Genomic DNA, 27764 nt, shown 5'->3' on the forward strand with positions numbered 1-27764 from the left:
GTGTGTGTGTGTGTGTGTGTGTGTGTGCGTGTGTGTGTGTGTGTGTGTGTGTGTGTGTGTGTGCGTGTGTGTGTGTGTGTGTCTGTGTGTGTGTCTGTGTTTGTGTGTTTGTGACATAATTTAATGGCCTGATTAAAATGATTTGTTTCAGTATGCTTTTGTTTAATATATGAAATCTTGATGTCTTAAAGATGAAGATATGAGCACATCTAATGACATTTATGTTTGTCTTTTATTGAGTTCATGTCTACGTGTAAAAACTGTGATGTTTCTAACAAGACATGATATTTTGAGTTTAGAAGGTCAGATTTATGAACCCGGGGATAAGACAGTAAAACCCAACAAAATATATATATATATATTTCTGTTGCTGACTAATCTGAATGAAAATAGACTAGCATAAAATACTGAGCACAGTACACTGTCAGAAACAAAGGTACAGGAGCTGTCACTGGGACATTTGTAACCAAATGCCCAATTGATTCCTCAGATGTATATATTAATACCCAAATTATGTACATAAAATGTACTTTTGAGGTGCCATTTTAGACCTTTTAATAGGGCTTAGGAAACTGACCAAAAATCAAAATCTCGATTAATTAAACAGTTCAACTGGATTTAGGTTAATAGGCACATTTTTTATTTATTTTTTATTTTTTTGCCCTCGTAGTTCACTGACAAGTTTTGTGCAGTAAATATGCTCACATATTACAAGTGAAAGATTTTTGAATGAAGGGTCCATTACTTCATTTTAAAATAACTGAAGGGAACACCCACTCAGGGATGGACATGATTCCTGTAATTCAAATACGTATTTCAAATACAAAATAATATTTTGTAATTTGTATTTGATAGGGTTTATGAAAATGGATAATTACGTTGTATCAAAATACTTTAGTGTCTTGTATTTTGTATACTTTATAAGAAATTCACATGATGACATCAAAAAAATGTAGCCTCGGATTGGTGCTTTCTGAGTTATTTGGTAAGGCTTGAGATCCGAATAGAAAATTGATTCATATTGAAGAAGTTAATCAAAGCTTCAAGTATGGATGGAAATTATGCTTCACATATAAAGAAAGTAACAGACAAATAGGAGGGGTAATTTCGGGAGCAGGTCAAAATCAGACAGGAAAATAAGACAAACAACATGAAGTCCTATAGTGGCAATACCTGCAAAAAATAAATTGGCTGTTTCAAATGTCAATAGCTGATCTGCAGATGCTCTTTATAGGTAATTACAAACTTTGACACAGTTAATCAGTATAAGAAAAATATTAAATAATTTTACAATCTACTGATCAAAAACTCCCTTTTTTTGAGATATCGTGTTTTATATTGTTTTTGAAGAGTACAATTGCAAAAAAAAAAAAAGAAAAATCATGGAAATGACTAAAACTAGAAATTAGTATTGAAGATTTCAGTTGCAAAAATATTGAAAAATAAAACTTTTAAGATTTAGTAATTTTCCCAATTAAGATATATCTTATTATATTCCAATTCATTATCCGCATTAAATGTTTTTTACAGTGATTAAAAAGATCATCTTCGAGATGAAATTTGTACAAAATCTAAACTAAAATCCAAGAGCAATAACAAGTTTAATGAATAAAACTTAAGTTACATTTTTTAATGAATAGCTCCTCGTGTACAGTAGAGGTGAATGAGGTGCAGAGAAGCAGACTTAAACATGCTCAGAGAAACGCTGTTGTTATCAATCATTGTTTACTTCACTAAAGCAGTTTAATGATGAAGGGATTGATCCAATAGGCCCATTAATAGAAGGTTTGCGGGGGAAAAATCATGCTCCCTTGTAAAAGTACTTTTTAGAATTTTCAAAATACAAAATACAGTATTTTATTTTGATACATGTTGTGGGTGCTGTATTTTGTAGTTTATTTTGATACATGTCAATTTGAAGTATTTAGTATTTTATTTGAAAATACAATACATGTATCTCATCCCTGAGCACCGTCAGTTTCTGCGGTTTGCGTTTGAAGGTCGAGCTTGGCAATACAAAGTCCTCCCCTTCGAGCTCTTTCTGTCTCCGCGGGTCCTCACCAAGCCCGCGGAGGGTGCCTTAGCGCCCCTTTGGCTCGCGGGCATTCGCATACTCAATTATCTCGATGACTGGCTGATTTTTAGCCCACTCTCGGAGCAATTGATTATGCACAGAGACAAAGTGCTCAGGCACTTCCACCTGTTGGGGTTTCAGGTCAACCGAGAAAAGAGCAAACAAAATAGTGGTCCCACTGAAATTATTTCAGAGGCTCCTGGGGCATATGGCATCCGCAGCCGCTTCACGCCGCTCGGATTACTCCATATGAGACCACTCCAGCACTGGCTTTACAATCGAGTCCCCAGACGCGCATGGCACGCGCGCGCACACCGAGTCACTGTTACTGCGCTGTGTCGCCACGCCCTCAGCCCTTGGAACGACCCCTCATTCCTACAGGCCAGAGTGCCTCTAGGACAGGCGTCCAGTCTTGTTGTCGTTTCAACAAATGCTTCCAGCACGGGTTGGGGGGCTGTGCGTTGCGGGCATGCAGCTGCGGGCCTGTGGAAAGGAACCCAGTTGCATTGGCATATCGCCTGGAGCTGTTGGCAGTGTTCCTCGCTCTCCACTGTTTTTTTTCCGGTGCTGGAGCAGTAACACGTGCTGGTCAGGACGGACAGCACGGCGGCGGTGGCATATATCAACCATATGGAGGTTTTCGCTCTCGCCGCATGTCTCAGCTTGCCCGCCGTCTGCTCCTCTGGAGTCATCCACGGCTGAAATCGCTGCACGCCATTCACATTTCAGGCAAGCTCAACCGTGCAGCCGATGCGCTCTCACGGCAGCCTTACTTCTAGTGTCTGTTCAGCTGATATGGGCGCGATTCGGGGAAGCCCAGATCGTTCAGTTGTTTCCCCCGAGAAGGCTCATTGCCAGTTGTTCTTTTCCCTGACCGAGGGCTCTCTCTGCACGGATGCACTGGCTCTCAGCTGGCCTCGGGGCATGCGCAATACGCTTTTCCCTAGTGAGCCTGCTCGCGCAGATACTGTGCAAGGTCAGGGAGGACGTGGAACAGGTCGATGGTTGCGCTCCCTGGCCAAACCAGACCTGGATGTCTGAGCTATCCCTCCTCGCGATGGCCCTCCCCTGGCAAATCCCTTTGAGAGAGCACCTACTCTCTCAGGGACAGGCACCATCTGGCACCCTCGCCCCAATCTTTGGAACCTCCACGGGTGGTCCTTAGACGCGAGGAAGACTTAGGTAACCTACTAATTGCGGTGGTTAATACCGTCACTCGGGCTAGAGCCCTCTCCTCGAGCGCGCCTATGCCCTGGAGTGGAGTATATTCACTGAATGTTGCGTCTCTCGCTGAGAAGACCCCCGAAATTTGCCAGATCAGCGTTGTGCTTTCTTACGCCAAGAGAAGCTGGAGAGCAGGCTGTCACCCTCCACACTCAAGGTTACGTGGCTGCCATCTCCGCTCTCATGACGCGGTGGCTGGCAGCACCTTGGGAACGCATAACCTCATCATCCGGTCCCTCAGAGGCGCTAGGCGAAATAATCTATGCCCCCCTCTCATGCCCTCTTAGGATCTCGCCCTCGTTCACATGAGCCTGCGTCAGATGCCTTCGATCCTCGACTCAGTATCTTTAAGATTTCTGTCCCTGAAGATAGCTCTGCTGGTCGCATTGTTATCGATTAGAGGGTCTGGGACCTGGAGACATTTTCGGTCAGTGACTCGTGCCTGTAATTCAGGCTGGTTTACTCTCACGTTCCTGAGACCCCGCCCGGGATATGTGCCAAGGTTCCTACCACTCCGTTTTAATACCAGGTAGTGAGCCTGCAAGTGCTGCCTCCGGAGGAGGCAGACCCAGCCTTACTTATCCAGTTCGCGCTTTGCATATTTATCTGGACCGTACTCAGAGCTTTAGATCATCTGAGCAGCTCTTCGTCTGTTATGCAGTCGGCAGCAGGGAAGTGCCGTATCGAAACAGAGTTGGCCCACTGGTTAGTGCTTACCATCTCTCTCGCTTATCAAGCCAAAGCGAGCCGTGTCTCCCGAGAGTGCGTGCGCACTCCACTTGGAGCTTCGCATCCTCTTGGGCGCGTGCACGCAGCCGCTTTCTAACAGACATCTGTAGAGCTGCGGGCTGGGCGACACCTAGTACATTTGCAAGGTTTTACAATCTGCGAGTGGAGCCGGTTTCCTCAAGGGTATTAGGTAACCCTTGGTGATTGAGGAAACAATTCGGTTTGGTGTTGAAACACGCTTGCTGCGCCTTTCTCCCTAATATGGAGATACGTGCGCCTTTTTATCTGCCAGTAAAGTTCCCCGTCAGGTGAGCCCTGCAGATTCCTCCAAGGCCCCCAGCACTGACTCAGCGGAGGAGTCACTTGCTGGCCCACTACGTTGTAGGTCTGCCCGCTGGTCAGCTCGCGTTTTGGGTATAGGTGCCCTCTATGCGTGATCCCCTTTAGGCGATCCAAAATACTTTTTCAGCCACAGGTGCTGTCCCCCCTCACGGGCGGACCCGTGTCTTCCCTCTCAGCTAACCATCCTATTATATGAGTACTCCCCCTTTTCAGGGTTTGTCCATATGTATTTTTTGCCAACATATCTCCCCCATTGGGTGCTGTTGGCCTCCGCAGCGTCCTCCCTATCGGGACTGCACGCTTCCCAACGTACTGTCATATTATTCCTAGAATTATCTAGATGATTACGACTTCCTAAAAAATATATCTAAATCTGTAAAACTTCTGTTGAAGTGGGATAAGTAAGGGCCAGGGACCACGTTGGAGGATCGCGCCTCCATGTAGGAGCGTTCACGCTTGCTTGACTATCCTCTCATTGGAGGCGTTAGTAAGGTGCAGTCATTATGGCGTTTTCCATAGCTTCTCCCATTCGTGGATTTATATAGTTCAAATACACTAATAGCATTGAAGTTCCCCATTCGAAGGGGAACGCTCTGGTTACTAAAGTAACCCTCGTTCCCCGAGGGGGGGAATGGAAATGTTACTTACCATCGCCATAATGACTGTCCCTTAGCTGTAAGTTCAAGTCTCTTCAGCTTAAAAGGATAGCGTGTGCTTGCTCCACCTGTGCTTATATGCGGAGATAATTGGCAATGAAGCACACGTGCGCAAGCTTACGCTGCCAATTCATTGGCATTTCATTGACCCGTTCCATACTCTTTCAGACAATTAGCTTTCTGAACCGAAACCTCCCATTCGTGGATTTATATAGTTCAAATCCACTAATAGCATTTCTGTTGAAATATAAAAGAGAGTGCATGTTTTTTTTTTTCTAAACTAATATTGGATTTTATTTTAAATCCGTGTTTGTGTAAAACCATATAATTTGCACAAAAAAATGATGTGGTTCTTCCGTAAAGAAGTAGTTACTCTACCTTATTTAGAGCATCTTTATGGACGTTTTATGCTATAACTAATGTGGTTCAAGCGATAGATCTGCGACAGAGAAACTGTAGGGCTCTGGGAAACACTCGTCACTACATTGTTCTTTTCACAAATGATGCATCGTACTATGATAGTTCAGCCTTGAGTTACGTCGTTGTTTGAGAAACGCACCCCTGAATGGTTTTGTCATTTTGACAACAGATGTAATCTATAGCAAAAATTAAAACCAATTCATTTGGAATTGTTAGCATAAAAAAGTGATACTTTAAGGCAGGGGTTCCCAAACTTTTCAGACTGTGACCCCCAAAATAATAATTGAAGTGACTCGTAAACCATACTATTCTCGGAGGTGGTAATACAAACATTGCAGACAACAGCTCACACACACCAATAGGATACTAAAAAAAACACAAGGATATTTACAACAAATGCAACAATCAAACCATATAATTTTTCAGTCATTATTCATTTGTTTTATTTAATATAAACCTTACTGGTCGGCACAATGTTTACAGCACAAGACATTTCTTAGTTTGATTTATACTCTATGTCTTGGAGATCATCCTCCATGTTCAGTTGTGGCCTTTATTTTTAATGTACGTAAATGCTGTAAAGTTGTCAAAGCTTAACATTGTGCCGTAAAATCAATCTGCTGCAGCTAACGCTATAGGGAAAGCAATCTATGTGGAAAAAAAATAATTGAAAAGCTGATGACTTTTTAATTGCATGTTTTTTTTTATGTAACTATTAAAATTTATTTTTTATCTTTTGTAGATTATAGATTAAAATATATTGTTTAATAAAATACATAAAATTTTTGTAATACGCAAGCAATTGCCCATCATTGTCTAGCTACCCCCACTTTGGGAACCACTGCTTTAAGGTATAAATAAACAATGTTTTAGAAGAGGACATGGTGTTGGTGTTGATTTTGTGAGGACTTTAGTAACCATTGTTTTAACCTTTGCTGCAGCCACGGGTGACCCCTGAGGGCGAGTTCCTGCCATTGGACAACTCAGACCTCAATGTCGGCTTTGACACGGGAACAGATCGCATCTTTTTGGTGTCACCTGTGACCATTGTACATGAAATTAATGAGGAGAGCCCCTTCTTTGAAATGGACAAAGGTGCACTAGAGGGAGACAAAGATTTGGAAGTGGTGGTAATTCTGGAAGGTATGGTGGAGGCCACTGCCATGACCACTCAATGTCGGTCCTCTTTTCTGGCTTCTGAGATTCTCTGGGGTCACCGATTTGAGCCTGTGCTCTTTGAAAGAAAGAACTGCTACCAGGTGAGAGACTGAGAAAATAAGGTGGAAAGTGATGAAGGTGGAAGAAATAAGGAGATTATTGAGGGGAAACTGTAGTGGTTGTAAATCCAGAAGTACCCAATAAAAAGCATAAGTCTACATTGTTTTTAACAGATATGTTTAATAATAATAATAATAATAATAATAATAATAATAATAATGTAATAATTTGTTGACCTGTAAGGCCTGTAAAACATTCTAATTAAAAAAATCTAATTTCCCTAAAAGGAAAAATTCACCCTAAAATAAAAATATGCTCACCATATCAAAGTTCAAAAAATTAAACAACTTAAACAGGTTTGGAACAAGTTAAGGGTGAGCAAATAGTCACAGAATTTTTAATTTTAGATGAACTACCTTTAAATCAGTTCCCGTTTATGTCTGTGCCCATTTTTTCAGCAGTGCTTGTTTAGGAAGTATTCTTCCTATTCATTTTTACTATATAAATATTTAAATATTTTGAATATTTGTGTAAAAAATTGTATTTCAAGTTTATTACAAGATATGCATAAATACAAATACTTCTGTAGATCAGTAGTGTAGGAAGATATAGCTGTTTCACTGTGCTTCATGAGAGTGGCAGGAGCCAAATATCTCTGTTGGCACTTTTTTTTAAGCATGATAGGCCACCATAAAGTTGTTACAGTATAAATTTTCATTTTTTCTATATGATTGTTTTTTAAAATACAGCTATAAGATAAAGCTATAAATGAATAAAAGTTATTGCGAAAAATCTGTTGCCCTGTGGAAAAATATATAGAATTTTTAATTCCGTAAGCTGACTTTGCCATCTATTTATTAATTTAAATACATCAGTTTAATTATGATTGTCAGTTTTTTTTTCTTTCTGAACAAATAGATGCATATACTAGAATTACATTAACTATGTTCACATTTATGCTTTAAAGATGTTTGTTTTGTTTTGTGTTCCCACCAATACTTCCACAGACCCCTTTCACAGCTGCTAAAACGTATCTAAATATTAACTAAAAATATTTTGTCTTCACATTTTTGGACACATGAACACTTTTCTAGACACATGAACAACAAGACTGGTTTACTCACTGGATGGGGGACTACATGGGAAAACTGTGTTACTGTTGAAAGAAGTGTTAGTGAGGCCAGCAGGAGGCAATGCTATAAAAATGTATTGCAAACATATTTAGTTCTTTTTGTTGTTTGCAAATGTCATTTTTATTTTTAAAAATTAAGTTTCCTTTTCCGTTCTTTACTTTTATTAGCAATGTTTTTGTTTATTTCTCAAAAAAAAAAAAATTTTTTTTTTTTTTTTTTTTTAGCTCAATACTTTATTTTTTGTTTGCAAAACTTTCTTTTTTTTTTTGCAAGTATATATGGCCCTTCAACGCTAAGGATTTTTTTTCTACTGGCCCAAATGGGCCAGGGTTTCAGATTTCTACTTGCCCTGCCAATATTTTTGCTTGCCCCACAAAAGAAAAAAAAAAAAAAAAAAGGAAAAGTCAATAGCTATTTCTTAGTCACATGTTTTAAATATTGTGTCAAAATATGTTCTAGAATTTAAATATTTTTAAAAAGTTTATAAAAAATATAATGAGCAAATTGACGCGCTGTACCCATGTAAATGTCTGCTTCCAAGACATTCTTTTAGCCTCATAATTTGATGTTGCTGTCACTTCGCTGTACTGGTATTACAAAAAAACGACATGCTCTCAACATGAAATCAGATAAGAGGAACCGAAAAGCAATATGGTGTTTACGACATCATAGAGAAGGTAGCATTTAAAGTCTTAAAAGCACAAACTGTTTCTCGACTCTAAGACTGTATTCATACGCATTTGACAAATAGTCGCGGGCAAATTGAACTATTGCAACAAGGCAGCACAGATCAGGCCAGTAACAATCCTGTCTACTGTCTTGAGAGCCTCGCACGCTGGCCCCGGGCCATCGGGCTGTCCTTATTGTTGAGCCCTGCCCTAGATTGACTCTCCATATACTATCCTACTCCATAGATGAAACGTAAACCGAAGCCCTGACTCCCTGTGGTTATTTAAAATCCCATGACACATTACATTACATTATACATTTACAAATGCAGTAATGTGTTTCCTTTTACATGCAGTCCAAAACTAAAACTAGTGTTACCTAAAAATCAACAGTATTTGTTTCCTGCTCTGTTCAAATCTAGAAACTCACATCTAGCCATGCTTTGTGCTTTGTACTAGTCATGACATGTGTCCTCCTCAACTCTAGGTGGACTACTCATACTTCAACAGGACTTATGAGGTCACGGACACTCCCACCTGCAGCGCTAAGGAGTTAGCAGAGAAAAAGTACATTGCAGGCTCCCGTTCCTCCTTCTGCTACGAGAATGAGGTGGCTCTGCAGCTCTCCTCCTCTGTCCCGCCCTGCGCTGACCAGTTCTCTCCATCCCCCTGTTCGTCCCCCCCTCAGTCACCCACACCACCACCTCGACAAGACTCCTGCAGTGAACACCCACACAAACACTGAGCCATGTGGCTAGGATAAAAGGGCAGAGGGAAAAGAAAGAAATGGAAATAGATAGAGAAAGAAAGGAAAGGGGTCAGGATGGAGGCAGAAGGTGCAGCTGGGGGAAGGGAGAGATAGAGTGAGAGAACCAGCGAGTGGACAAAGAGCTGAAAAGACTGACTTGGACGGGACTAAGTGAAAGAGGGACCATAATGGGACATTGTAGGACTGATTAATGACAATGGGTCATGCTTAAGATGGGGTGAGAAAAAACAGAATGTACAAAAGATGGAGAATAGAAAAGGGAAAGGGGTCCACCCGGAAGAAGAGAATGGAAGAGCAAGATAGTTAGACAGTGGGGTGAATTCACTAAATGGTTGCGACAGGGCAGTATTTTTTACTCATGCTTAGCTAGATGCTAGTCTGTCCCTCGAGACTTACTTTGCTAGTCTAACTGAGCAAGGAAATTACTAAATCTAAGATAAAAATCTGAGTAGATGATTTAAACTTTACCAATTTTTTGTGTAAACAACTTCTTCACACCCATTTAAACGAATTGTCAGTGTAAGGGAAGTTACTCTGAAACTACTTAAAAATTAAAGTAGCTAAAATATCGTCATACTATGCTTCTAAAAATGTTGAAAAGTTGAAATTGAAACTGCTCTTTTATAATGACATAAATGCTTTAAAAGTGTTAATTAGTAATGTTTGAAGTAAAAAGTACTTAAAACTTAAAACTTGCAATACAATTATGATGTCAAATTTCTTGCAATACAATTATGATGTCAAACTGCCGAGAGTCAAAGTACAAATTTGCAAGTTTGTAAAAAATTCAACATTGCGTTACCAAAATTAAACACACAGTAGCATTTTTAAAAATCTCATCAAAAAGAACAAAATTTATAGCAACTTCACAACTTCTCAAAATAATTTAGCTATGTCAGGAATGGGCAGTATTTATGATGCAATTATTTATATGTATTTCAAATACAAAATAAAATTTTGTAATTTGTATTTGATAGGGTTTATGAAAATGAGTTAATAATTTGTATCAAAATACTTCAATGTCTTGTATTTTTGTATTTGAAAATACGGTAAAATACATTGTAAGGAGTCTACATGATGACATCATGAAAATGAGGCCTCTGATTGGCGCTTTCTCAGTTATTTGCCTAGGCTTGAGATCAGAACAGAAAATTGGTTTACTGTATAAGCTGGGGGCAAACCAGTTGCACAGTAGGTAGTGCTGTCGCCTCACAGCAAGAAGGATGCTGGTTCGAGCCTTGGCTGGGTCAGTTGGCGTTTCTGTGTGGAGTTTGCATGTTCTCCCTGCGTTCGTGTGGGTTTCCTCCGGGTGCTCCGATTTCCCCCACAGTCCAAAGATATGCGGTACAGGTGAATTGGGTAAGCTAAATTGTCTGTAGTGTATTAGTGTGTGTGTGGATGTTTCCCAGAAATGGGTTGCAGATGGAAAGGCATCCGCTGCATAAAAACATATGCTGGATAAGTTGGCGGTTCATTCCACTGTGGCAACCCCTGATTAATAAAGGGACTAAGCTGAAAAGAAAATTAATGAATTAAGAAGGTGGATAGCTTGGAACATGGAAGGAAATTATTCATCACAGAGTGGTGATATCTACAATAATTCACTGGCTGTTTAAATAGCCATTAGTATAGGTAATGAAGAGGAAATATGTCTGCCTAAAGATGTCTAAGTGGGACAATTTATGAAACACAAATATTTAATAATAAAGCAATTAAGTGTATACAGATTAGTCAAAAACACCCGACAAATGTTATACAGCATCAGCAGGACATACAGTTGAAGTCAGAATTATTAGCCCCCCGTTTTTCTTTTTAAAATATTTTTTAAGATAATGTTAACAGAGCAAGGAAATTAAATTTTAACAGTATGTCTGATAATATTTTTTCTTCTGGAGAAAGTCTTAATTGTTTTATTTCGGCTAGAATAAAAGCAGTTTTTAATAATAAAAAAACATTTTAAGGTCAGAATTATCAGCCCCTTTAAGCAATATTTTTTAATTGTCTACAGAACAAACCATCATTATACAATAACTTATCTAACTACCCTTACTTGCCTAATTAACCTAATTAACCTAGTTAAGCCTTTAAATGTCACTTTAAGCTGTATAGAAATGTCTTGAAAAATAATTAGTCAAATATTATACTGTTATCATGGCAAAGATAAAATAAATCAGTTATTAGAAATACATTTTTAAAACTATTATGTTAAGAAATGCTAATAATGCGAATAATTCTAACTTCAACTGTAAAAAATGTATAGATATTTAGCTATTCAGGTACAGAAGAGGTGAACAGAGAATCTGTTAAAACGCTCAGAGAAAAGCTGTTGCTATCAAATATATTTTACTTCACTTTTAACAGAGAAGGAATTGATCGAATAGGCCTATGCAAGGTTTGCAAAGAAGGTTGATGCTGAACTTGTAAAAGTATTTTGTAGAATTTTTAAATACAAAAATACAGTATTTTATTTTGATACATTTGTGGCTGCTGTACTTTGTAGTTTATTTTAATATACCTAAATTGGAGGTATTTGGTAGGAAATGACATGACCACATTGCAATGTTCTAAAGGGCTTTTTTTAGCATTTGTAAAGTACGTTCAAAATAATTTAAATGCATTACCTAGGTCTACTTATGTGATTTCAGATGCATAAAAGTTGGCCAAGTTGGCTAAGCGAGATGTCCTTTACTACAGCCAAGATCTTGGACATTTTACGCTTTCTTAATCAAAGTATTTACTGAAACAGTATGGAGCTATTAACATGCCAAAACAATCTGAATTTAAATTGTGTTCATTTGAATTATTAACTGTTGGAATTTAATAAAACTATATGCCATTAAAAATGTTTTGAATTGGAATTTCTTAACTTGAATTTGAACTTCATAACTGGAATAGTGAACATCTGAAATTTAAGACAACTGATTTTTAAAGTCAGATTTTTTTTACTTTTTTTTTTTTTACTTTAAAATTCATATATTGCAGATACAGGGTTTGTAAAAATACAGTTTCAAGTTTTACAGATGAAGAAATTCGGAACATCAAATTCAATATTCTAAAACTCAGATCCAGAAATTTAGATTGTGAAATTCAGATCATGCAGAAATGAGGTAAGTTTAGTTAAAATCAATTTTAGAAATTAAAAATATAAAAATTTTAGCGAAACACAATATTAAGTTTTATTAAATTAAAATAGTTAATAATTTAAATGAACGCAATTCAAATTGTTTTGGCATAGTATTAGCTCCATAATACAGTAGCTAGTTTACACTGTATCACATATAAAATAAACTCATCATGGCTGCTACTTGCAACTCAATCTTAGTGAAATCCTCCATACGTCGGAGCATTGTAGAGATGGTTAGACAGAGGGGGAAGTTAAAAGGTTTAGCCAGAATGTAGGGGAATGTAGTAACACAGGAGATTCAGGTCATTCACATTGAAATGAGGTCAAAGACTGAATGACCAAAAACAGATCGAACTGGTGGGAAATTAAAGAGTGAGAGGGAATATAGAGGGACTGAGAGAGGAGGTCCTTTTGACATGAGGAGAGCTGTAGCACCGACCCAGTGGGCTGATTGAACCTGGCGATCTTTTGAAATCAAACGCAGGCTGCAGTGGCTCCAGCATGTACCTGATAGAGACACAACAGTGGCTCCTAGTGGCTGCAACCAGTTTTAAATTTAAAAATGGGAAAGAAATAGCAATTGCACAATGCAAAATCTTACAAATTATTTTTAAAAAGTAGTTTTTTGTTCAAGTTGTTGCAAAAACTTTTGGGTCTTGAATTTAATGTCAGAAAGCCTGCTAGAGCCACTGCAAATCTACTGAAACTACTGAAAATCTGCAGCATTTTCAAGTTGTTTCTTTTATGTACTGTATTTTTTATGTTATATTTATTCAAGTTAAAGCACTGTTTTCTTTTTTATCATGGTTCACAGAAGATTACGCGAAGCACTTTCAGAGTTATTCATGTTAATGTAACAAACCACATTTGTCACAAATGCACAGACCAAAAATTAGCTAGTTGTATGATTGTGGAATAACATATTAAGATTTTAAAGAATTAATTTATTTTTTGACTGAAGCAGAAAGTTGTATATACTGTACAGCATGGGGAAACTCTGTATTCAGCTGGTTTGGCTTATTGAATTGCACATGAATTTGACATCAGCCACATTTTGGAATGTTTTTGTCCGTGTGTTTCATCACTCTTTTAGAATCATGTAGTAGTAACTAAGGTAAAAGGGTTTATGTATACTCTGTAGTGTTGTTGTCATGACTGAGGCATCTGTCTTTTTGTCTTTTATTCATTTTCAAACGACCACACATTCTAACCTAAAGCATGTTGCTGGACAGGTTTTTTATGTTATTAGTTTGCCTGTGGTGTGCCTTTGAAAGCGAGTTTGCTTGTTTTGTGGGTTTTGGGGAGTAATGAAGAAATCTATGCTGGTGTTATTTTACAGGCACAGATGGAATGTGAAAATATTTTCCAACACATTTTCTATAGAATTCTGCGGAGATTTTTTTTTAAATTCTAAATTGAATATTTTAATTGAGTTGAAACACTTGCCATTTTTTCATCCATTCATTTAGATTTTTGCAAACTAATTTAGGGCAGTAAATGTTAAAAAGTGCAAAAAAATCATTAAATAAAAATCTAATAAAAGTTATTAATCTCATATTTTCTGTCAACTTTTCATATGTTGAGAAAAACTACATTAGAAATACTAGAAGGCTTTTGAAATGCTAATAAAAGTGATATTTTTAAAATTTCAAGATGCTTTGTTTTAAAGATGCCATATTTATGTACAATTCTATCAGAAAAAGGACAATAAGATAAAGCAATTTGCACATTTTCATTGAAAAGTGGATGGAAAATTGGCCAGTGTAATTGGTTGATACATTTAAACACCCTTATGTAGTTCTTGGATTTACTTAATTTTCTTAAGTGGTTGTAAACAATTTATTTGGGCTGAATTTAAACAAACACATTTAGGTTGAACATAAGTTTAATTTGTTCACTGTAAAACCCCAAAAGTTAAGGTAACTCAAACCATTTGAGAAAACCGATTGCAACAAACTATATGAGTTCAAAATCTAATTCTAATGAGTACTGTGAACTTAATTCATTTTAGTAAATGAAGCAATTTTAGCACAGTAAAAGCCAATAAATGAAGAGAACTCAAACCAAATGAGTACTGTAAAACCTAATAAGTTAAGGCAACTCAAACCGTTTGAGATAAAAAAAATTAATCTGCTGTATATGAGTACTATGAACTTACTCCATTTAGGTTGAAGTTATGAGGTATTTAAATAACTCAGTACCTTCAACACTGAGTCCAAAACTCTTTTCAAATGAGTAGAATTAACTTTCAATCAATTTTGAGTTAACTACATTCATGTCATTTGATAAAGTTGACTGTTGGGTTTTACAATGTTTAAATTCAAGCCATATAAATTGTTTCCTGCAATTTTGCAGAAATCTTTCTTTTTTTCCCAGTGTACTGTCATTCTGCAAGATATGTATTAAATGATATAAAGCACAGTAGATATGTGGAACTTTGTGAATTGTGGATTTTTCAGTTCCATAAAAATATTTGAATATTTATGCATGCTGTTTTTAGTTATGTGGAGGCGAAATCTGGCATAGTTACAGCTTATGTCACTTAAAGCAATATTTTACCATACAAATGAGAGTTCTGTCATCATGTACTTGCTGTTCTAAACCTAACATGCTCAGCATATATAAGTACACCTCATGCAAATCCATCTTTTAAATTCATGTTTTAATCAGAAGCAATACAATATTACATTTGTACATATACGTTAGATTTGTCAGAACTGAAGCCAAATCTGAAGCTTAACTAACAAAATAACTCACGATTAACGGTCAAAAAAACTAGTACAGTGCACCCAAATTTATGTTACAAAAAATATTAAATACAAATTTAATAAAGAGGAAAAATCAAGAGAAGCAAACAATTTTGAAAAATGTAAAGAAAATTTAGCTATGTTTTGCTTGAATTTATTTGCATTATCTTTCAATTTCTAAATATGTTTGGTGACTAAAATATAATTTGAATAAATATTTCTGTTTAATGAATCTGTTTTGTTTAAATGCAACAAAATACATTGCCTATATTTACTAAGAAATGGATAAACATGTTCATTTTCAAAATGGAGTGTACTCAATTATGCTGAGCACAGTATGTTTTTCTAAATGTAAAAAAAAAAGAAAATATTTTGAAAATGTATTTTTGTTTATACTGTAAACGTTAATTGAAGCCAATTGACATTCAAAATATGTTCTTTTTGTGTTCCATAAATAGGAAAAAGGGGTTATGTGTGCCAGCAATGTTTTTGAAAAATGTCTCTGAAGCTCACCAAAGTTGTATTTATTTGATTAAAAACACAGTTAAAACAGTACTAATACAAATATTACAATATTTAAAGTTATTCCAAGAAACAATTTGAAAAAAGTCTCTTATGCTCACCATAGTTGTATTTATTTGATCAAAACACAGTAAAAACAGTAATATTAATACGAATATTAAAATATTAAAAGTTATTACAAGAAACTGCTTGTATTTCTTTATTATAACAGTCAAAACTTAAATTTTTGATGAATTGAAACCAAAAAAGTCAAGTAAATTTTATTAATTTGAAAGACATTTTGTAAAACTGTAACTTTATTTGATGATACTTTTGATCGGTTTAATGCATCATTAATATGAACTTATTTTAATGTAAATTACATATGTTGCATACCATATTATCATCAAAGACCTTTTTTATTGCTTGGTCATTGGTACTTGCACTGTACTGAACCCAATTCAGATATAGCAGGCTAAACTTAGGGCTATGTACAGTTACTATATTAGGACAATCTTAGATATGTAGCCCTTCTATTTTAATAGACAACTGTTGCTTAAAGATATCCACTTAAGCATATTTACAACTGCCATCTACTGTATACTTTCCCTTGTCCTATTTCTCTGTGTGGAAGCTTGCTTGTTTATCATTACTCTTCATGACCACATACTTCTATTTATAGGCCTGTGTGTGTGTCTGTGAGTGTTATCCTAGTTTGACATCTTGGCCATAACTGGACCTATCACTTGCACTTTGACCTCAGCTTTGTGTTCTACATACTAAATAAAGCCATTACCCTAACTAATGATCTGATGCTTCCATCGTCACTCCACAATTCAGTCCACCACAGCATCCAGAGGCTCATGTACTATTTTTATTTGATTTTCTAAATCCGGTTCAGTTATTAGTCAGTCAGTTTCCAGGTCTCTGTGCTGTTTCTTTGATACTGTTCACATTTCTTTATAAGAAAAATGCTTCACAGACATGTGTAGAATAAACAAACCTGTTTTCTTGACTCGACCTGTCTCTTACATTTTTATTTTTATTTGCATTACAAATTTTTTGATAAAAATCATTTTCTTAGCTGTGCTATAAAAAGGTAGAGCTTCTAAATATGTCAGTTTAGTACTAATTATTGCTATTATTTTTTGTTGATTATTATTATTATCAATTATCATTCTTATTAGTGGGGTTATTCTGTGCCATGTGTGTCCCCAAGGCATTATATGGTACAGAATATTTAAAAATGCAATAAAAAAAAATCCTTAAAGCTTGTATTCCATTTACACAATAGGACATGATGATAAGTGCTCAAAATTAGATAAAATTTTAAATATTTACTCTGGTTTCAGTGCAAGTAGCTGAATTACCATGTCCAGGTAATGTACTGTATGCCCATAGTTACAAATACAAGTTAGAAAAATCTAATAAATGCTATACTTACTTTTCATTGACTTTGTATTGTCATATATATATATGTATATATATATATATATATATATATATGTGTGTGTATATATATATATATATATATATATATATATATATATATATATATATATATATATATATATATATATATATATATATATACATACATACACACACACACATAATATATACATCTCACCAAATATAATATTTTTTTTAATAATGTAAATATATTAATAAAATATTTAAATAAATGTGTGGCCCTGAAACGACCCTGCAGGCACAGGAAGTCAACATGACGTCATATTGATGTTGTACCCCAACGTTGTGGGGACATTGGATTTTGTTTGGAAGTGAACATTGGGTTGACGTCAGAACCCAAATGTCAGGCCGATGTCAATGTCCATCCTAAAATCAACCAAATATCAACATCTAATCATGGTACACCTTGACGTTGTGTGGACGTTACCACTGTGACATCTATCAGATGTTGGATTTTCGTCACTTACCAACACAACCTAAAATTAACCAAATATCAGCGTAATTTGATGTCGTTATTTGATGTAAAAATAAAGTTGTCCTTAGACGCTGACTAGACATTACATTTTGGTCACCTGACCTCATAACCTAAATCTAACCTAATATTAATGTCTTATGATGTTGTGTGCCTGCTAAGGAATGTCCCCCTGTTAATTTAATTGTAAGCCCAATAAAAATGCCCACTAATTTCACGTCAAGTCACATGATTCTCAGGAATTCTCACAATAATGGAGAGAAATTGTCTTCAAGAAGCAGAGTTAGTCTCACTCTTTTATCTTCTTTTATTTTTTAACTTTTCAGAATAGTTTTCTGTTGTGGTAAAAAAAAAAAAACATCCACCCTGTTACACATTTTTATAGAGGAAACTATTTATTTTTTTATATATATAATTTTGAGAAATGGAGTTAATAAACAAAACTCCTCATGTCATCACGTGCTAGCCTCATGTTCACATTTAAAGTAGTAATGCCTGGGTTTTGCAAAAAAATGTTACTCCTGTTACTGCCCACCCTGTTACTGTTTTGCTTAAATATTGCACTGTCCATGGTATTGCTATTCATTATTATTAACTTATTTTATATAATCAAAGAAGATCAGTTCAAACCAGGTGCATGATTTTGTCAGGGAATAGCACCCTTGTCTGCTGCAGAAAAACAGATGATATAGGGCATGTCATGGTGCAAACCAAAATAAAGATTTACATTTAAAATAATAGTTTTATTTGCAATTTTCAGTATTTCACAATTTTTACTGTACTATCTATAAAATTTAACATGTTCCTTATCTTTCATTTGTCTTTTTTGACAATTGATGTGATGCCTTGAAGTGACATTGAACAATGATGCTGTTTTTTTCTTTTGATAGGTCAGTAACCATCATTTTGTCATCGAAAATTGAGAGAGGGTGTGGCAAACAAGTTGCATTAGTTCTTATTGTAATGTCCACCCTGTTACTTTAGCCCCTTTCACACAGTGTCCACCCTTTTACTCCTCTCTCCACCCTGTTAACGGTGTAATTTTTCTTATTAATCAAATAAAATCAACATATATTACACATGTTTTTCTGGTTATTTGCACCCTAAAAACTGACAAAATTAAGTCACTTAAAAACAGGGTTCAATTGCATTGCACACTTGTCTCTGGGGTGGTACCTTTTCAAAAGGTACACATTTGTACCCAAAATGTCCATATTAATACCTCAAGGGTACAAATTAGTACCTTAAAAGAACAAAAATATTCCTCTTAAAATTTTTAGGTATATTTTGAGGTACCAAAATGGATGTGTTTGAAAAGGTACCACCCCAGTGACAACTCGCATACCTTTATTTCTAAGAGTTCAGTCATAAAACATGCCATAAATCATAAAAAATATATTTTTTGGTAATATATACTTGTTTGGTAATACCTTTTATAAAATACTATTGTATGCAGGGTAAAGTGAGGAACACTTAGAAAATGTAAATATTACGGTAACTATTTATTTTAATCACCTTTTAAAAGATACAAGAATGTTTGGTAACGGGGGGACACTTAGTTTGTTACATGTGAGAACTCTGTACAAAAAAAAAAAAAAAAAAATAGCTAAACCGTAATATCCTGGACCAGTATATTTTTCTTATAGTATAGTTTTATAAGTACTCATTCAACTGAAATGATAAAATCCTGGAATTTTTTTTCAAGGACAATTACTACCCTGAAATAGCTCCGAATAGTAGTAATGACCCAGTGGTAATAGTTTCAGTAATAGCCACCATCACACAAGCATCATCATTCTTCAGCATCATTAAGCATAATGGTTAAATTTGTTAATTGTCAAATTTCTATGTACAAAAACTATATAATTAATAATAATAATAATAATAATAATAATAATAATAATAATAATAATAATACATTATTATTCGCCAATACACATGCATTAGTCTATGCACAGTTTAAATAGCTATCAGCATCTTGAATTTTGTTTTATTTCTGACTTGTGTAATTGTTAGGCGCGGTCATCCAGACCTCGATGTTTAGATTCCTCGGCATTAATGCGGAATCTGGGGCGTCCGGCTTCAAGGGATCATTCTCGCGTCAGACACAGACACTGCGCTGCTGTCAACAAAGAGCGCGCAAATCTCTACCCCACCGCGCGACAGTCCTGCAGCGGCACCTGCTGCTCTTCTGCTATTGGTCACCAGCCACATCAATCTGGACAAACCTCACTCATTACGCTCTACTCATTGGTTCCTTTGTTCTATCAATCGTCTCATGACGAATACAATTGGCTGTCCAGCGAGAAGCTGCCAGTACAGAGGCGTGACCGCTCTGTCCTATTCACAAGGCGGGTTTAAAGGGATGCTAAGGGCTTTAATTAGCTTCTTTTCTCAGGAAGGCGGGACTATGAGTCGAAACCCTAAACGCTATTGGTTAGTAGTGAGGAAGCGTCTGCGTCTTGGTGAAGTCGGTTTGCCATCAGTTTGCTTTACCGTCTATTTTATTCTCAGTGTGAATGAGTTTGCGGCTTCACGGGAGCGCTGTAATGTGAAAAGCCGCATTTGCACTATTAGTATCCCAACACTGGAAGGAAAAACACGAGGGCCGTTTAAATTCTCCTCACAGCTCTAGTCTTATCCCGAGAGTGGATTAACACATTTAAGGTAAGACACGCGTTGTCTTGTATTATGTCTGTATCTCCTTATTCTGTGGCGTGCGCGTGATCATGTTTCAGTGGGTTATAGGGCCTCGAAATAATGACACCGTAGAGGGAGAGTCCCCTATAGAGATCCAGCAAGACCCCGGCATTTAACGTTAAATACATTATATAAAAAACAGCCACACCGCGGACACATTAACAAATTAATGTATTAATGTATCAAAACGCTTCATAAAATATGCATTGAGTGATTTCTAATAACAGGCTCTTTGTGATGCAGACAAATACATTTGTGTTAAATAATTCAGAGACCTATCTTTATATCATCTTCATGTCTAGATACAATAATCACCGTTAAAGGGTGTTTCCCATAGCCATCTTAAGAAAGTATGAAGGGTTTGTTCATGCCGTTTCTCCATGCTGCATTAAACCATAAGAGGTGCTCTATTTATTTGTCACGTATATATAGCCTAATGCCCGAGGTGTGGTTTCTCCTCATTGTTGGTCTTCTATTATGGGAATAAATGAGCTTTGCTAGTCATAGACAGAACAGACACGGACCCAGCCCGACTACCGGCTTGATGCTGTGCACTGACAGGCAGCATAGAGGCGTATTCTGACTGGAACGCGCCGGTTACATACCCCAAAAATGCCGTATCGTAATTATGTTACCATGGTAACCGTAAGTTACTAGCGATATTGCAATATCTACTAAGACAGAAGAGAGCGTGTGATGTTGCTTTTTTGCCGCGTCAGGTGTCGAGGAGGATACGTCATTGAGAATCAGAACCACTGTCATCTGCTTATATATATCTCACTAGTTAGAAGTGAATGATAATAAACTTTGTACAGTATTTAAGCAAGAAAGAGTCACACATCTGTCACAGCCACATTTATATATGAACTGCAGACACCAGGCTCTAAAATTTACAGTGACTTAATTCCATCTCTGTAGCACAGAGTAATCTTTATTTTATCTATTTGTGTGAATTAGATTTTATTTATTTTAATATTTATTCTATTTTGCAGTGTAATGACCTTATTTTCTTTTTCTGAAACAACCTTTTTTGAATGACTTAAATAACAAACATACAAAATCCAATCTTATACAAAAACGACAATAAAAGTAACAATTATAATAACTTAATAGATCAGGTTAAATCGTATTATAAACACACACACACACACACACACACACACACACACACACACACACACACACACACACACACACACACACACACACACACACACAATAAATTAAGCAGAGATACATAACACAAATACAGCAAGAGAAAAGGGCTTGTGTATCTGTGTTATTTTCAAAACAATTATCATAATAATCTAAGAGTCTATCACTTTTTTTGTTTTAAACCAGTCAAATACATTTAATAAAAACATATATTTCAATAAAAAATGTGAAAACGAAGTTTTGTTTGTGAATAAAATATTTTCCATACAAAATAAAATGTTAATAATGTAGTTCTCTGGTGTATCAGTTTTACCTTTATAGTTACAATTAATACTGTATCTGTAGTGGAAAGAGACTGGAAGAAGCTAAGTAATTACCTATATGAAGAAATAAGTTTTTCGAAAAGCTTTTTGTGTTTTCACACTGAAAAAATATGCGAATCAGGGTTTCATCTTCAGTTTTACAAAATGAGCTTGAACTATCAACCTCCATATACTTTGCCAAAGTACTATTCACTGGATATATTTTATGAGGAATTTTAAAATTAACCTCTTTTGTTTTTGTGGAAATGCAGTACTTATGAGGTAATAGCCAGACTTTTTTCCAGTTTATTAGTTCAATGAAGGATGCCCATTAAAACGTGCCTTTAGGAACATTATATTTTTTTAGTTGGGAAAATTTGTTGAATATATTTATTATAACATTTTTCTAGCAAACGAACTAATTCCAAGTTCAGTTCTAGTTCTTTAATAACATTTTTATAAAAAATTAAATGAGCTTTTATAAGTTAGACCTAAAGGAATAGCTTTTTGCACAGCATTAAATTCTTCAAAATGGAATGGAAAATTATAATTAGACATAAATTGTTCATAGGACAAGAAGTTGCCAGACATATCAAAAATTGAGAGAATTCCAATTATTTTTCTGTTCAACTATGTGGATAGAAATATAGATTTATTTCCAATTCTAATATCATAAATGCTCCATAAAATGCATTTTTTGTGGTGAAAAATTGTGGGAATAACACCAATTCCAGGAAATGTCTGAAATAACCCTGTAGACACAGGATGTCAACATACTCTAAGGTTGTGGGGACGTTGGATTTGGTTTGGAAATAAAAATTGGGTTGACGTCAGAACACAACGTTAAGCCGATATCTACATCCAACCTTAAATGAACCTAAAATCAACCAAATATCAACGTCTAATCATGTTACACCTTGACGTTTTGTGGACGTTACCACTATGACATCTATCAGATGTTGGATTTTGGTAACTTTCCAACAAAACCTAAAATCAATCAAATATCAACGTAACTTGACATCGTTATTGGACATCAAAATAACGTTGTCCTTAAACACTGGCTAGACATTGCATTTTGGTCACCTGACGTCATGACCAAAATCTAACCTAATATTAACGTCTCATGATGTTGTGTGTCTGCTGGGAGATGTATAGGGACATTCTAGCAGAAATGTAATTTTTACTTATAAAAGCATGACATAGCCTGGTATAAGCTTGTTGTCCTCAAAAAAAAAAATCAAACAAAAACAAGCATAAAATCTTATAATTCAATAATAGAGCGCATCCTTGATCACTGTCAGTTTCTTCTCCGTCAAATTATGTCACTTCTAAGTAGCCTTAAATGTGTATTGCAATCATTGTATGTTAAATTGAATGCAAATGTGACAGGACTGACAGAAACATGGGGACAATCATACATTTATTTGTATTATATATTTGTAGCATTTATTTGTAGAAATTATTTATAATTTTATGTTTTTAATCAATTGATGTGAATGATAACTACTTACACTTTTATTTTTTAAGTATTTTTTTTTCTTAACGACAGTTTTTAACATGAAACTGTTTTTAATAAAGAAAAAAATCTGAGAACCAAATGAATGACATATTCCTTTACAGAACAACTCACAGAAAATCAACCATCAGTCCATTTTAGAAATTTTTGGCATGAAATACTTTTTATTCACTGTAGTTATGTTTTTATTTCATAGACAGATAATGTATGTTTCTGGTAGAATGTGCTAGTGATATTTAAAGCAAACCATCATTATAATAAAATATATGTGAAATGGATTTCCCAGAGATGAGTTGCGGCTGGAAGGACATCCGCTGCGTAAAAATGTGCTGGATAAGTTGGTGGTTCATTCCGCTGTGGCGACCCCGGATTAATAGAGGGACTAAGCCAACAAGAAAATGAATAAATGAATGTACATGTGAAATGGAATAGATTGAGAAAGAGAGTGAGACAGACAGAACGAAAGAGATACACCCTCATTCCTCCCATATTTGTCATGCGCAAGCACATGCATTTAGACAGGTTCACCTCTTGTATATTTAAGTGATCTCATGTGAGAAGGATGGTATTGATGAGTGTGCAACTCGGGTCTTTTGACTTTTCATTATAGTGAAACAAACTCACAAGCATCACATTTTTATGGACAACATTTAAAAAATCATGGACCAGTCTGAATATGGAAGTGCATGCGCTGGATGTGGCTTAGCTTCTTAAACATCATGCAGTGTGATTACTAATTGTAAGTCATTTATAAATCATCAAAGAGGCCAAATCGTCAGATTGGTTTAACTGTTACCTGCTGCCAGTGCCAACACACTTTAAGGGAAACACACCCAGGTGAATAGAGTTTTAAATCGATCACTCAGTGTTCTGTGGAAAAGAGCTGCGAAGCCCTCTGGGGAATTTTGAGGACTGGGACAAAGGGCTGATGACAAAAAAACAAGAGTTTGGCTAGTTCATACACATTCCCTTAGAGTTGCACAATCAGGAAACTTGGATGACTTTAATTGGTTTAACAAGTTCCTGCTTTCGAAATAAAATGAAAAGTCTTGAAACACCGATGTGTCAGGTCACTGTTGCTTCTGGTCAAGCAGGCTCCCACAGGCTTCCAGCCTGGATGTGACAACAGAGTACTTTATTATAGAGGTAATTGATCTGAATATAGATTTACAGTATACTACACAGTGCTCTTTTAATCAAGGAGCCTTGTTTATCTAAACGATACAGAATTTGAGTATGGCTTATGGGAATCATTTCTTCCTTGCTTTACTCACACAAAGTGGAAAGGTGGAGGAACACATGAAGATGGGTGTGTCTGGGCCTTTACCACAAAATCAAAAATCCTAGCAAGCTTTTTTGTTTTAAAAATATGTCTAATAGATGTCTAATAGAAATTGGGGAAATAGTTGCCTTGGCTAAAACACGGCAAAATTTGGGCTGTCTGTGAAAATCTAATAGACGTCTTAAGAACAGGCCAAAACTGTCAAATAGACAGAAATGAATGACTACATATATAAAGTCTGTCTAATCTGTCTATTTGATGACTAGTCTAGTTTTGGGTTATTCTTAGATGTCTATTACATTTTTACTGACAGCTCAAGTTTAACCTTGTCTTAGCTAAACCTGGGCTTTAGTTTAGTTCCAACTCTATTTAAACACACCTGATCAAATTAATTAGGTCCTTTAGGCTTTTTGAAACCTACAGGTAACCCAGCAAGCTATTTTTGTTTCTAAAAGATGTCTAATAGACGTTTAAACATAGTCGTCTTGGCTAAAACAAGGCTAAATTTGGGCTGTCAGTAAAAATCTAATAGACATCTAAGAATAGGCCAAAACATGATATTGATATTGACATCAAATCAACAGAAATGAATTACTATACATATAAAGTCGTCTATTTGACTGTTTTGACAGTTTTGGGTTATTCTTAGATGTCTATTAGATTTTCACTGACAGCCCATAAGTTTAGCCTTGTTTTAGGCAAGCTGTCTACATTTAGATGTCTAGTAGACATCAATTAAGCACAAAATTGTTTGCTGGGATGTGTTATTTGCTCGACATAATGTTTTAAGAAACCTCTACAACTCTTTTTTTTTTCTCTGTACGAGCACAGAAAAGTATATTTTGCAGAATATTTATCTGCTTTTTTCATGCATTAAAATTACAGTAAATCTTAAGAGTGCCACTGAAATAAGAGTGTCTTACTGTTGTATACTGATTTAACTTTACACTGTAGGATCATTGTTTATAACACTTTATAAAATATCCTAGGTTAATGCTAACTAGTTAGTTATAAGTAATAATTAGGGATACTTCGATCAGGATTTTCGCAGCTGATACTAAGTACCGATTTATAGTAATAGCGATCAGCCGATACCGAGTACCGATTCTGATTCTTTAAGCTTTATAATGCATAAAGCAAATTTTAACACTTACAGTTGAATTCAGAGTTATTTGCCTCTCAGAAGAAAAAATACTATCAGACATACTGTGAAAATTCCCTTGCTCTGTTAAACATCATTTGGGAAATATTTAAAAAAGAAAAAAAAACATAGGGTGGCTAATAATTCTGACTTCATCTGTATGTAAAATGCCTAAATACATGCTAGGCCATTCCAATATTTTGCTTTTCAACTAGCACATCTGTGACCACAGCTCCTATGCTCCTAACAGTCTCACAGCAACTCAATCGCCCGAGGAGAGAGACAGGGATGTGCACTTGAGATATATTTACTGTGGTATTAATCTAATCTACAAATGTGAAGCTTAGCACATCACTGTGCCTCTCACAATCTATTCTCTTGTTAATTCACTCTCATCTCCATGATTTTTAGGGCATTTCATCCAATTCAAACATCTTTGATTGGTTTATGAGATCAGCCAGATTGGCAAGTATTGAGTCATAAAATGTAATTATCGACCAATACCGATCTCAAGCCGATCGATCAGAGCATCCCTAGTTATAATTAGTTTTTTTTTTTTGTTATTTGTTTGTTTATGGTAGTTCACAGTGCAACAACTAACGTTACCATATACATCTTTTGATTTCTAATAAATACATTTTAAAATATGTTGACATTAAAGGGATAGTTTCCCTGAAAATAAAATTTGGTCATCATGAACTTTATTCTTCTTAATTAAAGATATTTGGCAGAATTGTTTATATTATAGACTTATATAATTGTCCTACTGTTGATAAATAGGAAACAAAGAGAAACTAAAAGTTTAGAGCCACTCAGGAGTGTGAATGGTGAGTAAATAGTGAGTATCTTTGGTTTACCAGTAATAGTTCACCATCTTTGGTTGAACTAATCTTTAGATTATTCAATGCAATAGACATGTGTTAGGTCATGTAAACTAATTCTTATTATAAAGTGGTGACACAATATTGTACCATTAAAACAATGACTTTATGCTTATCTGGCTTTATAAGATTAAATAACATTTAAATGACAATTAAATGGCTTATTAAATGAAAATATGTATTATAAGATTACTAGTAATACTTTGTTGATTAAACTATAATTTGCACTATTGTTATTATTTTATGTATTGATGCTGTCTTAAAAGCTTTTAGTACAAATTTGTTTTACAGATTCCTTTTTACATTTTGCAGGTACTTATTAAATGAAAGTACAAGTAAATGATGCATAATTACCAGCAGCCAAATTACAGGCTAACCCTAAACCAAACTCTCATCCTAATCATATAGCAAGTATAGGTCAATTAACATTAGTCAGTATTTAATTGCATAATTACACGGTAACAAGGACACCTTTTTTCACTTGGGTGTTTTACGGGTTACTATATAAGGCTTCCTTAATTAATTTGCTAAATACTTTTTCCAAAATAATCAATTAACAGCTTTAGTCTTTATAACATATTTGTCAATAAAAGCATTGTTTGAATGACATTTGAGAACTAGATTAAATGCTGGTCTGTTTTTTTCTCATATACTGTATACTTTAGGTAGGATATGGATTTAGACTTAAACAATAGTGCCTTCAGATAGATCACTTTGATAATGCTTTTCATCCCAGTTCACTTTCAATAGAAATGTCATGGTGTTGAGTAAGTAGGGAACTTTATGTGTTAGATCTGCATGTTAAAGTGTTACTCAAGGCACAAGGGTACAAGTGAAGTGATGTAGAATGGCCTGTTTGACAGCATGTGCATCATGGATTGAAATATTCAGTCTGAATGGCCTGTTTTCCCTGTTAGGTTATATGTGTAGACCTCATTTCCACTCTTTGCTTTCTGGCCTGGTTGTCACTTCAAGCATCCATCAAATTCACAACATGCACATTGTCCCTCTATCCACATCCTACACACATGAACTCAAGCTCATACACACAGTAAGGAAGAAAATCGTTTTTCATTAATGTAAAATGTCTGCCAAAGAATTCATAGAATCATAGAAAGCCAGTGTTTAATCCAGCCGATTGAGATAACCAGCTCATCATATTAGAGCTTCATACATGAACTATGTTCAGATTAACAGGGTCCCGTTTGTTGCTCCCTCAGCATGGAAAACCTTTACT

The 27764-nt window shown here is 35.4% G+C and overlaps 2 protein-coding genes across 11 annotated transcripts in view; both read left to right on the plus strand.

The window, feature by feature from the left end:
* The window catches only part of kcnj14 (potassium inwardly rectifying channel subfamily J member 14), a 65374-nt gene extending 48754 nt beyond the window's left edge, over positions 1–16620 (plus strand). For both annotated transcript variants that reach the window (NM_001326474.2, NM_001444207.1), the window contains 2 exon segments: positions 6387–6704; positions 8952–16620. In NM_001326474.2, coding sequence (NP_001313403.2) covers positions 6387–6704; positions 8952–9209 — 576 coding nt within the window. In that variant the 3' untranslated portion in view covers positions 9210–16620.
* Positions 16621–20062: 3442 nt separating this feature from the next.
* The window catches only part of myh14 (myosin, heavy chain 14, non-muscle), a 92774-nt gene continuing 85072 nt past the window's right edge, over positions 20063–27764 (plus strand). For all 9 annotated transcript variants that reach the window (XM_087286813.1, XM_087286817.1, XM_087286818.1 and 6 more), the window contains exon 1: positions 20063–20217. The gene's annotated coding sequence lies outside the window, so the exon portion shown is untranslated. The remainder of the gene's footprint in view (positions 20218–27764) is intronic.

Source organism: Danio rerio, chromosome 16, assembly GCF_052040795.2.
Source record: "Danio rerio strain M-AB ecotype USA chromosome 16, GRCz13ab, whole genome shotgun sequence".
Taxonomy (NCBI): domain Eukaryota; kingdom Metazoa; phylum Chordata; class Actinopteri; order Cypriniformes; family Danionidae; genus Danio; species Danio rerio.